Below are 13,141 nucleotides of genomic sequence, written 5' to 3' on the forward strand. Positions count from 1 at the left end.
AAAAAAAAGTTGCAAGTATCTGGAACACTTGTAATAACTTGTGCCTCTTTAGAACCCATTTAGATGAGTCATGCCAGGTACATTTTGATTTTCTTCTATCTGATCTATTTAGGTATTCATACCATGCTCCTCTCCATGGTGTCAGAGTATTTCTAGTGAGTTGCTGAGGTATTATGCATTAATTATGTTAACAATTACAAAGAAATTGTGATATAAACACTTCTTGTTTTGACAGGGTAATTTTTATTAATAATACACATAAATCTGTCACACCTAGTAGGCGCCAGTCCTTTTTCACACTCTAAGACTTCCTGGAGAATAAACTAGAAAGACAGAAATTAAATGAAGCTAAAGACACACACTTGCAGGTGGGTCCATTTTGGATTTTTTCAACATGATTTCCCATGGATGTGTCTCTAAAAATTAAATACATTGAGAAATACAGTAGAAAGAATATATTTACAATTATAATGGGCACTGCCAACATATCCAATAACAAAAATAAAACAAAAGCTTTTTTCATGTTTCTTGCATGCTTTTTTCCCCACAGAGATTTTTAAATATGATTTTGTTTTTTTTAAAAATACAATAAGGAAATAATTACATTCTTAATATGAGAACATTATCTTACAACATACAACCAGACCCAATTAATTTGAACGTGTCTAAAAATGAAAAACTGAAACTAAATTAAGTATTCTCTGTTATAAAAATCAAAACACCAAAATCTTCCTATAAAAAACACCTTTGGTCTTCCCAAAATTATGATCCGATATTTAAAAAAGCACCTGATACAGTAATAGGAGTTTGTTTAGGAAGCACATGTGTAACATTTTCTCAGAAGACATAGAAATGTGATGATTTAAAATAGAAGAGTTTTCTCTTTAAAATGTCATACTGTCCTATTGCTGAGTTTGCCTGGTAATTTTGAAATTTCAAAACTACGAAAATACAAATTTTGTTGCTTTTTATTAAAATTTGTACAGTAAGAGTAACGCGCAAAAAAATGAGTATTTCACAGCACTGAATATGTTCTGGAAAGAGGCTATTTCCGGAGTTTGGTATATTCTATATTATAATACCTTGGCCATTATATAGAATAGTCTTAGCTAGTATGCTAATTGCAAAATATTAGCAATGTACTTGCACATTTAGTTACACAATATATCATTTAGAACAGGCATTTGGGGTCCCATTCTTAAAGGTGTATGTGGCAGAATGGAAGAATCATTACATGGAGTCGTGCATCTTAGAAGCAGCCTGCAATTTCTGTTTGCTTAGAGGAATTTCCACACTCATCTCAGACATGAGATGAAAATTTAACCCCACCCTCCCTACAAGTCACTCCTCACTGTGGGGAAAAAAGTTACAGAGCCAATCTGGGGGAAAACAGACTCAAATTAGTTAGGCTATTGGCTGTTCAGTGTTATCGATGTAGGACCACTTATTAACGACAACTGTTTCAGCATCACACATGTTGACTAGAGGCCTAATTTGCATCATAAATATGTACAGATATAAATTAAATATTTAGTGAAATATACAAATAAATAACTTTTGAAGTAAAAAGCCTAAATGAACTTACTTTTGCATCAAACTTTTTTTCCTGATATTTCTGGGATACTCTATAGCACTATAGTCCATATCATGCAGCATAACTTGTGCCCTTCACCTAGAAAATGTTAAGGTCAATCTAAAATACAATACAATAGCCAGCTTTGAATAAGAGACAATGCTGACATGTATTTCCCCACTGTATTTGCATGATTGTGGACCCTAAAAAAGGCAACAAGGCCTACTGCCATTTTGGCCCTGATCCTGCACCACTGAGGGAGCCTTGTCTTTGACTTTAATGTGTAACAGAATCAGACCCTGAGTAGTGGGCCATTATGACCCACTCTTTCAAAAGTGCTCAGGGCCCACAACTGGGGCCAGATTTTTGGGGCTGCTGGGTGCTGAACATTTTAGCCTATGGTTGTAAGCCTGCAGTTTGCATGTGTGTGTAACGCCCATGGATGTCCTTTTGCACCTCACTCTGAGTTTTCCATACCAGTGTACATTTATAAAGCTAAGTAAATTATTACCAATGATAGAACTGCAGGACTGGGACATCAAGTGATCTGTTCTTCCCTTGATGTCTGTATCTGCAATGTTGCCAACTCTTGTGTTTTTATCAAGAGACTGGTGATATTTGATGCTTTATTTAAAGCCCCAGCACCTGCAGACAAGTGATTATGTCAAAATTTCAACTTTAGTTTCAAGCCCTCCTGATTGTAGAGATAATCTTGAAAACGTGACCTGAGTGCATTATAAAGGCTCAAAAAACAGAAGACAAATAGAAACAACTTTTTTAAAAAACAAAAGTTTCATGATTTTTAAGCCGCTCTCAGTAATTTGACTCATGAATTTTGAACAGTTGGGGTTGGAAATAAGGCATCTGACTTTTCAGCAGAGACATATAGATAACAAAGGGAAAACAGACTTCTAATTATTCACAGCCTAAAAGGAAAACCCTGTTTCTTGGCAAACAGAAAATGAGTCCTCTCTCACAAATGGTCTTGTCACTTCTTATTTCATCATCATGTGTAAAGGAGATTGGAAAATCGTATTTCCTCAAAAGTATTATCCAAGATCTGAAAGGACTGCAGAGAGCAAATACAATAGAGTTATAAAACCTGACTTTAACAATGTTAAAACAAGCAAAACAAAACTGCATGAGCCTTTTAAAGTTGCTGTTATTTAAAAATTAATTTTAGAGGCTGTCAGTGGGATTTTTTTGGGAGGTGCAGAAAGGAAGCAACATATAAAAAGGACTTTGTTGCCTTTTTTAAATCATGCCCAAATAATTTTTAGACTACATGAGAGAAACTGTTTGAAGATGACAGGTGCTTAGGAACAACAGCAACACTAAAAAGAACATATTAAAATGCATGTTTCAGAGTAGCAGCCGTGTTAGTCTGTATTTGCAAAAAGAAGCGGAGTACTTGTGGCACCTTAGAGACTAACCAATTTGTTAGTCTCTAAGGTGCCACAAGTACTCCTTTTCTTTTTATTAAAATGCATGGCAGCTTTTTATGCCCTGATGACAAAAGCATCTGTCTAAAATGTATCAAAAAATGCTTCACAGCCAAGCTGTCATTCCATGGTCGTCTCATAACCATTGAGAAAAGAGTGGCGGGGAAGAGTTCCTGACTTCCCAGCTCAAACAAGTCATGTCGTTCCGGTGGAAACATTTCTTCGATCTCCTGCCAAGTGAACAGGTAACAGCTGAATGAATCCTAACGAGCAAGCTTGTGAAAAGTCCTCTCTCAGGTGGTGGAATTCTGAAAGTAAAAATTAGCCTTAATAGTAAAACATATCTAAATGTATATGATTTTATCTGGGTCTCAAAGCGTGCACCAGTCTTGATTTCCATTCAGGACTTTTGATGCAATGGCATTTACATTGTTGTTTTAACCTCTTTCAGCAATGTAAACTTTCAGTTGCAACTATATGCTCCTTTTTACTAAGATTTTTACAAATAAAGTTGGAAATAAAGAGTTACAGATAATAAAAAGGGGCACACTCAGTTACACAATAATACAGTAGAAAGAGTACAGTCAAATGAGGGCCAAGCTACTGTTAACTGAACATAATTATAAAACCTTGTCACTTGACACCATTTTACAGATGCGTCTTTCGCAACCTATGTCTTGGTCCATATGAAGCAAGGCCTTTAAGCAAAGGAAACAAATTTCTAATGCTTATGTTCCATTTTTCAGCTCCCATTCCTAGAAGGGAAAAATAAAAGACGGGGAAATATTATAGAAATCTAAGTGTCTATACATAAGTGTACTCTGTATGCCATTATCTAAATCACAGATAAAGACATTGAACAGAACCTGACCCAGAACTGATCCCTGTGGGACCCCTCTCAATATGCCCTTCCAGCTTGACTGTGAACCACTGATGATTACACTCTGGGAATGGTTTTCCAACCAGTTATGCACCCACCTTATAGTAGCTCCATTTAGGTTGTATTTCCCTAGTTTGTTTATGAGAAGGTCATGTTGAGATGTTGAGACAGTATCAAAAGTCTTATTAAAGTCAAGATATACTATATCTACCACTTCCTCCCTATCCACAAGACTTGTTACCCTGTCAAAGAAAGCTATTAGGTTTCTGGTGTAACACGCTTCGTTACTGATAAATCCATGCTGTTACTTATCCCTTATCATCTTGTAGGTGTTTGCAAACTGATTGTTTAATTATTTGCTCTGTTATCTTTCTGGGTACTGAAGTTAAGTGCATGACCCAGATCTGCAGGGTTCCCGGAACAACTGCACACAAGGGCACAGGACACTGGGCAGAACATGCAGCCATAGTCTTTGGTCTGAAGTATTATCTGTGGAGCAATTACACATCTGATTCAGAACTGGGCGGGGGGGTGGGGTGGGGAGGAGGGTGGGAGGAGAAGGGAGCGAGGTCCTTCTTCCCCCATTCCCACTGCAGAGATAGGATAATAGAAATGTAGGGCTGGAAGGGACCTCAAAAGGTCATCTAATCTAGGCCTCTGTGCTGAAGCAGGCCTAAGTAAACCAAGACCATCCCTGACAGATGTTTAACAGGTTCTTTAAAACCTTAACAATGGGGATTCCACAACCTCCCTTGATACTTAACTAAATTATCCTTATGTTAGAAAGTTTTTCTAATGCTAATTGGGCTTGATGCTGGATTCCTGAATTAGTTGCTCATTCCATAATCTTTATCTTGCCGCTGCTTAATAGCAATAATTTATCTTGTTAAGATAAACAGGTGCATCACTCCAACTGCATGATCCTTTTTGATGTTACAGTCATGGCAGTGCACCCGTGGTGACCCATAGCTGGTGTCCCTTAGGGATGCATGAACAGAACAGGCCCCAGAGTCTGAACTTTTAGATCTGAGTTTGTTCGTTAAGCATAAACTTCTCCCCGACTCCGTTACTCTCAGGAACACCCCCTCAGGCTCCTGTATTGTCAAAGATATTTCTATTAGGAGGCCGGAGGTTTGAGAGTCCCTCTGCTAGATGGGCTGCTCTGTTCTAATTCCTCCTGCTTTCCCTTTCAGAGGTGCACAATGTGTGCTAGAGCAGTCTCTAACCAGACAGGCCCCAAAGCCTGGGAGATTTGCAGAGAGCAGCTACTCCAGCAGAGTGTGTGGAGCCCTGAAGTTACGCTGTGCCATATAACACTCAAATGAGGGAAGTAACAGATAAAAGGGCTCACAGCAGAGAAAGTCAGCGCACCAGGGGTCTGATACAGAATGGACAGAGCTGGGGAAAGAGAGTAAGAATGGAGACAGACAAGGGGTAGAAATAAAAAGATAAAGAGGATCAGATAAGTATCCAAAATTTTCAGGGCTTACGCAAACACATCCTACCTATTATGAACTGTATCCATTACTAGGGACTTTAGTGTTAGCACAGACATGAAATTGGCCTCACCTCCCACACACTATGAGGGAGGTTACATATGCTGAACCAATTCCACTCTCCGGATGCTCACAAACAACTCCCACTGATTAGTCAAATCATTAAGGGCCAAATGGCTCCCTAGGCTTACTCATAACTACACAAGGCCAAAACATTAAGTGCCAAATTCCACCCTCATATTTGTGCATTCAGCTCCCATTGGAATTAATGTGAGATGCAGATGCATAGCTGATGGTGGAATTTGGCTGTATCTAGTTGTGAATGAGCTCAGTACAGTTTGGGTCGTATTATCTAATTCAGCTAAATTTCACTGTTAATATTTGGAGTATGAGGTTTTATGAAAAGGTGACAACAGCTGTTAAATCTGAATTCAGTATGTGGAATTATTTCCCACTGATAGAAAAATAGCTTTGTATTCTTTTAAATAGTCTAATCCTACACCCAAGATTCTTCCAGAAGAGACTCTGACTAACCAGTAGTGTTCTTTAAATCTTCCATTCACAACTAACAGAGCAGATTTTGCTGCATTTTGAGCAACTCTTATAGGTTGTAAAATACATCAGTAAGTGAATAAATAAATTGCCAATATATAGTCTTTTTCATCCCAAGAACTTTACTTTTCAGAAATGGGGAAACTGAGGCACAGATAGGGTTAGTGACTTGCCTTATGTCACATGACAAGTTTGTGGCAGAGCAGGAGAGGACTCTCAGTTGCATGTCATAACTACTAGATGGTGCTCCCTCACTAATGCTTTGCTAAAATGCATTTGTTTGTAAATTCTGCTTTCAAACACTGCAAATATCTATAATGGATGAAAAAATATATATCTTAGCCTCAATGAAATGTTAAAATGCTTCCTAAAATACAACACGTATGGTTGTTTAAGACAAAAGAATGGAGTGCAGTATGAAGAACAGATGTGAAGGATTCTGGTTTATAACTATAGTTAGCAATGAACGGACCAAAACAACACAAAGATCTCAGACCCATGCCAGCAGTAACATCCCTTTTTATTTGCTATATGAGTTGTTCAGTAACATACCTTAACTAGCCAGTTCAGCCAGGCCCAGAGAACTGTCATGAAAATCCCATTTAACATAAAGCACAAGTAGCACGTATATTAAAGACTATATTAATGGGGTAGGAATGCAAAGTTTCATCCAGGCACTCGTCAGAACTAATTAAATTCAATGGATTTCTACTTTAATTGTACAGCAAGAGTGGTTGCTTGCACAGTGTATTTTCAATTACTACAGCCTAGAACTATTTAGCTCTTGCATCAGCTGGCAATGATTAGATCTGATATTCTTTTGATTACTAAAGCATTGGGTTTAACAACGACACTAAATACTTATTGACTAAACCCATTAGTGTAATGGTGAAAGGACTAAAGGACCAGTCTGTATCACAGGCCATTTACAGTGAACTCCATTAAAGAACAGAGACAGATATGGAGTCAAATCTATCGTCTTAATGCAGTATTTCTGTTCTTCTGTCATCTAGTTCCCCAAATTTACTCCATCAGAGTGAAATTAATCCCTGTTCAGAGGACCAGCATGAAACCATGCACCACTTAATGTGAATGCAGACCTTGGGCCAGCCCTCTATACTGCTGTGAAATTTCACCCTTAGACATTCAAGCAGCAGGAACCAATCTTTCCCTCACCATGAATAAAGGAGAGATGAGAAACATGTCATGAGGGACAGAGGCAGAAGAAGAAAGTCAAACAATAGATCTTCTCACCTTTGCTTTTCGAAGGACGTGGCCTCGACACGGTGAAGTACTTGATGAAGGAGGTTTCTTCAGCACTGCTGCACTGTTCACTGGTATTGAACATTCAGTATCACTCGTATCACAACTGGAGATGGGAGAGTTTTCCAGAGTTCGGTGCTTGAAAATTGGAGACTGACAGACAGAGCAGACAGAATGAAAATCTGAGACTGGGCAACGTTTCCTCCAAAATATTCATAAAAATAAAAATCTTCAATTGGGTAAATTTTTCTGCAGATATTCATGTAAATATTATTTATTTAAATTTAGAACTGCAGAAAACTACAAGTATTGTTTTAAAGTTATGAAAAGTACATTGACAGACAATCCTTTCAAACATGAACTACACTGATTAGGACAGCAAATGCGATTTCCTGAATAAGCAAAACAAAAGAAAGTAAATAGTTATATACTCTGTGATGGCTGCTTTAGTTCCCTCTAAATGACTAAATAACAGCGACTAGGTGGGCCACCACAGTGAACCAACACAATAACTGACCACTGAACGAACACAGTAATTTTGTCCACATTGACCCTTGTGATATTAAAGGTCTAGAGAGGTTAAGCTCTTCGGGGAAGGGACTGCCTCTTATTATATGTTTGTACAGCTCCTAGCACAATGTGGCTGTGGCCTCTAGGCACTTCCACAATACAAATGGTAACACATGTTCACTATAATTCCATACATATCAACTCAATTTCATTGTTGAACAGGACACCAGGTGCAGGAGAGCAATGGAAATAATTCAAAATAGAGCTTGGCTGCTTTATTTTCATGGCCTTATAGATCAGATGCCTGATCTGGCAAGATGCTGAACACTCTCAGCTCCTATTCCCTTTCCTGGATGTAGTAAATGCTCAGTACTCCCATCTCACAGGATCGAGTCACACAGTTGGGAGCTTTTCTGAAATCATTCAGCTGTGGACATACCTGTGGGCTTGAGGTTCCTGATTTGGGCTCGATTGCCAATCCCAGTGTGATGCCGCCAGCCAAGGCTTTCTTCAGGCTCTCTTTCACTTCAGTCAGTTCCAACTCCAGATTTACACGCTCCGTCTCCTTCAGCTTACATTCTTCTTCAAGCTTCCTTAACTTATCTTCAAGAATCACTTGAGTCTTCCTGCCTGAAATCCAGAGATGGGTGCTATGCCAACAACAGGCTACAGTTGATGGACTCAGTGCTAAACGGGGTTCACTTATTTAAAGATAGGGAACAAATGCTTTAAAATGCTTGGCTACCCAAACAGCTACACACACTGTAAGGTTTCAGCCTCATTCAAGTAAAATGTTTTGCACTTCGACAATGCTCAGTGCTTCATCTGGGGCAATTGTTCACTTTCTAGCCATGTTATTTTTCAGTTAGTCTCTGTACCACAAAAATGGAAGTAGCCGTGATTTTTAAAAAATGGCGACCTTTCTTCAGTTAGTCTCTGTACCACAAAAATGGAAGTAGCCGTGATTTTTAAAAAATGGCGACCTTTCTTACTTCTCTGTGAGTTGCTGATAATTGTGATAGCGTCTTTTTGAGTTAAATGCGCTAATAGCACAAATATATTTGTATAGCAATTATAGTCTAATTTTACATATTTTAACACAAAAACTGAACCTCATGTTACACCTGTAGCAAGCAGTTTGGATTTTTAAAAAATACATTCCAGGCCCCAGGAGAGAATTCTATTCGGTTAGCTAGAATTCTTGGAGTGCCAGGCTCTTACACAATAAAACACCTCATACCAGCATTGACTTCAATGGCAGCTCGCAGGTCTTTTCTTTCTTTTCGGAGCTGAGCCAACCTGTTCCTCAGAGCTTCTTTTCTCCTTAACAACTCCTCCTCTTTGGTTTGTAACCTCTTCGCATCTGCCTCAACGCGGTTCTTACCATATTTGTACTGATCAGCATCTATACAGAAAGATTAAAGAGTAATGATGATTTTATTCAGTTAACTCCTTCTCTGAATGGCTTAGAATCTAGGAAATCACTAATCAGAATTTGAGACGGGACAAACAAAATACAAATACCCCTGAAACTTTCTGCTCTCAACTTTGTGACCTGGGCCCTTCTCCGATCTTTTTGGATAAAATAAGCAGTGAAAGAACCCTTCATCTATCCATCAAATCCAGCCGCACCGAAACCTTTTGCAATGTCTGAGAAAGTTGGGTTAAGGTTTTTTCTTTTCTGTTTTCACTGGCTTTTCCCACACTTCTTGATCCCTGCTGAGATTTGAAGCACAAATGCTGAAATAATGTGAGAAAGTCTTGTTTTCAAGAACTGTCTGGAAGAAATGGAAAATACCTGACACCTTGCAAGACACCTGTTCTAAGAATTCCTGCCTGAGAGTGCAGACAAAACAAGTTCTGAAGCGTGCAAAACTTTTCCTCTGCGTATCCAGACTGAATCTCTGACCTGAGACTTAACTGAATAATGAAGCTGGAAAACTCCCAGTTTTCCAGCTTTGCTCCTCCTCCATTTCTACCCCATGCAAAAGGCTGAGGTCCCCAGACATGTGCCTCTTCTCTCCCAGTAAGGATAGACTCTGACGAAATGGCAGATGTCTCACTCTCTTTTCCTCTGCCTAGGAAACTTATTGGCCCAGACTCCTCTGGCATCTTTAAGTCAGAGATGTTTACACCCCCATTTCCTGCAGAATGGGGGCTGAACCTCAGAAGATTTTTTCCCTATATTTCAAACCTATTGGACTCCACCAAATATCAAAGCGTTTTATAACCTTCCAAATCTAGAATTAAATATTTAGATTATTAAATCCCATACTAGTATAGATTAATTTCCATAAGACACTATTACATTTATATAAAATGTCATTAGTTTCATCTATATTATCATCATTATTAAACATTTATATTATAGTAGTACTGCAACGAGGTTGGGCCCCTAGAACTTTTCCAGAAGACTCTTCCAGAAGACCCTGGCATGAGAAATGTAATAACAGAACCTTCCAAGTAAAAATCTTGAGGTAAGAGAAGAGGGTGCTAGTACTTACTGAGGTTACTAAATGAAAAACAAGCCTGAAATTCAACAGTCTGAGCCCTGGTCTACACTAGGAGTTGAGGTCGAATTTAGCAGCGTTAAATCAATTTAACCCTGCACCTGTCCACACGACGAAGCCCTTTTTTTCGACTTAAAGGACTCTTACAGTCGATTTCCTTACTCCACCCCCGACAAGGGGATTAGCGCTGAAATCGGCCTTGCTCGGTCGAATTTGGGGTACTGTGGACACAATTAGACGGTATTGGCCTCCGGGAGCTATCCCAGAGTGCTCCATTGTGACCGCTCTGGACAGCACACTCAACTCAGATGCACTGGCCAGGTAGACAGGAAAAGGCACGCGAACTTTTGAATTTCAATTTCCTGTTTGGCCAGCATGGCAAGCTGCAGGTGACCATGCAGGGCTCATCGGCAGAGTTGACCATGCAGAGCACATCAGCAGAGGTGACTATGATGGAGTCCCAGAATCGCAAAAGAGCTCCAGCATGGACCGAACAGGAGGTACGGGATCTGATCGCTGTATGGGGAGAGGAATCCGTGCTATCAGAACTAAGTTCCAGTTTTCAAAATGCCAAAACATTTGTCAAAATCTCCCAGGGCACGAAGGACAGAGGCCATAACTGGGACCCAAAGCAGTGCCACGTGGAACTTAAGGAGCTGAGGCAAGCCTACCAGAAAACCAGAGAAGCGAATGGCTGCTCCGGGTCAGAGCCCAAAACATGCCGCTTCTATGATGAGCTGCATGCCATTTTAGGTGGTTCAGCCACCACTACCCCAGCCGTGTTGTTTGACTCCTTCAATGGAGATGGAGGCAACATGGAAGGAGGTTTTGGGGACGAGGAAGATGATGATGATGAGGTTGTAGATAGCTCACAGGAAGCAAGCGGAGAAACTGGTTTTCCCAACAGCCAGGAACTGTTTCTCACCCTGGACCTGGAGTCAGTACCCCCGAACCCACCCAAGGCTGCCTCCTGGACCTTTTATTACAGAAATCATGAGTAAGATAGGTTTTGAAAGGAGAGGCCTACTGCTTCAACATTTTTGCCACAATCTCAAAAATTCATACCAGCAGCCAATGAATTGTATGTTTGAACCAGTTATTTTTTGTTGTTTCCTGTTTTAGATTATTATAAAATCCTCAAGGGAGAGATCATATGCACTTATGGATTTATACAGCTCCAAGCACACAGCTGATGTTTACCTAATGATTCCATATGTTAATAAAATGATAACCAGAGATACAGGGACTGATTCTGATTTCACACCAGTTTTACATGGACTTCAATATAGTTACTCTGATGTAAGGCAGTTCAGAATCAAGTCTTCAGTCTGTCTTTCCATAGTGATGGTTATTAAAAGAATCTACCTGCTAGCACCACCAGTCTGGTCTTTACCTTGCTTGCCAGCGGGAAAGACACATCATGTTTCCAGATGCCCAAAGTTACAAAGCAAGATCATTAAGAGATGCACTTACTCGATGCTGTGCGTTTCACACTTGATGCTGATTCAGATTTCTTCTGTTGGTTGTTTAAAATTCTCCCTTTTCCCATGATCCCATTTGCAGTTGCAGGGCTTTTTTTGCCCTTAAACTGTTTGAAAACAAAATATTTATGCAATGGTAACTATTATTGTACAGCTGGTGCCATAGTAACACTTTCACCACGAGCAAAGCTTGAAAGAATTGTTTAAAACAGTCTGCCTTCTAGCAGGCTGTTCATATGCTTAATTGATTCTGTTGGAAACAGTGCATTCTCTAGAGACTGTATCATTGAGAATTGCTTATTCAGTAAGATCAGAGGCTGGCAATCACTGGGAATTGTGAGATTCTCTCTCTCTCTTCCTGTTCCATCTGTGACAGCATCACTGTTGCTAATTTGTTCAATTTTTTTTAATCAAAACTGGCACATTTGAAGAATGATGCTCTAATGCAGCTAAGTGGTACTTTGTAACAATTTTCTATTGCAAAGCCCTTTAAAAAACTTAGTAGGGATGCACATTACTTTCATACCCATCACAAGAAGCTGTAGAACCATCAGCCTTGCCCACTCACAGTGAGGTACAATTTTAAACTGTTGCTTATGTATTACAGGTCCTTATTAGGTGCATTTCCTCAGAATTGCATTGCTATAGTACATGGATGCCATTTCCAAATTAAATAATTAAAACCACACAACTTTATCCATAAGGAGTTAATCAACTGATTCTCTCCTAGGGTACCTCCAACAAAGCAAACTCACTGAAAAAAAGCAAAATTAGGGTGGTTTTCGTATCACATCCTTACAGTGGCTAGACACAAGCTCTAGCAAACTAATAGACAATATAAGAACATTTCAGAGCCCCGGAGAACGCTCTGCTGCCAGCCTCTAGGAATGAAACCACATGGACAGACAACAAGAGCATTCTGGCCAATGACAAGTTCTGCAAAGTGCAATAGGATAGCTAGGTCATAGGGCAGTTAGGGCTTTTGAGATGATAATCAGCATCTTGGACTGTACCCAAAAGAGGAACTGGAGCCAATGCAGAGCACAGAGCACAGTATTAGGAGGTCGCAGTGGCCTGCCCTGTTTCAATGGGGGTTGCTATATTTTGGATGAACTGAACCTTCCATGTAGTGCTGAAGGGGAGCCCAAAGTAGAATACATTGCTGCATTCTATCCGGGCGATGACAAAGCTATGGATAACTGTGGGACTGATCCTATCCGAAAGAAAAGATTGAAACTGAACCCCCTGCAAGATGTAGTGATAGGGATGAAATTAACTTGTGCACCCTGGATACAAAGGAACATAATCAGAGCCCAGTTCTCACTTTGTAACTGTTGATAAATGTGGGTTTTTAACAGCAATTACTGGACATTTATAGTAGGATATAGAAACAGTACAGTTGTGAGCTGTGCCAGATAATTTCTCTGAATGGTA

General features: G+C 39.6%; 1 protein-coding gene across 3 annotated transcripts in view; it reads right to left on the reverse strand.

The window, feature by feature from the left end:
* Window positions 1–223: 223 nt before the first annotated feature.
* AFAP1 (actin filament associated protein 1) overlaps window positions 224–13,141 on the reverse strand; it is a 170,423-nt gene continuing 157,505 nt past the window's right edge. For all 3 annotated transcript variants that reach the window (XM_037898121.2, XM_037898123.2, XM_007056505.4), the window contains 5 exons: window positions 11,700–11,814; window positions 8,957–9,121; window positions 8,156–8,346; window positions 7,198–7,359; window positions 224–3,770 (listed from right to left, as the gene is read on the reverse strand). In XM_037898121.2, the coding sequence (XP_037754049.1) occupies window positions 3,744–3,770; window positions 7,198–7,359; window positions 8,156–8,346; window positions 8,957–9,121; window positions 11,700–11,814 (660 nt within the window). In that variant the 3' untranslated portion in view covers window positions 224–3,743. The remainder of the gene's footprint in view (window positions 3,771–7,197; window positions 7,360–8,155; window positions 8,347–8,956; window positions 9,122–11,699; window positions 11,815–13,141) is intronic.

The sequence above is a fragment of the Chelonia mydas genome, chromosome 4 (assembly GCF_015237465.2).
Source record: "Chelonia mydas isolate rCheMyd1 chromosome 4, rCheMyd1.pri.v2, whole genome shotgun sequence".
In the NCBI taxonomy this organism is placed as follows: domain Eukaryota; kingdom Metazoa; phylum Chordata; order Testudines; family Cheloniidae; genus Chelonia; species Chelonia mydas.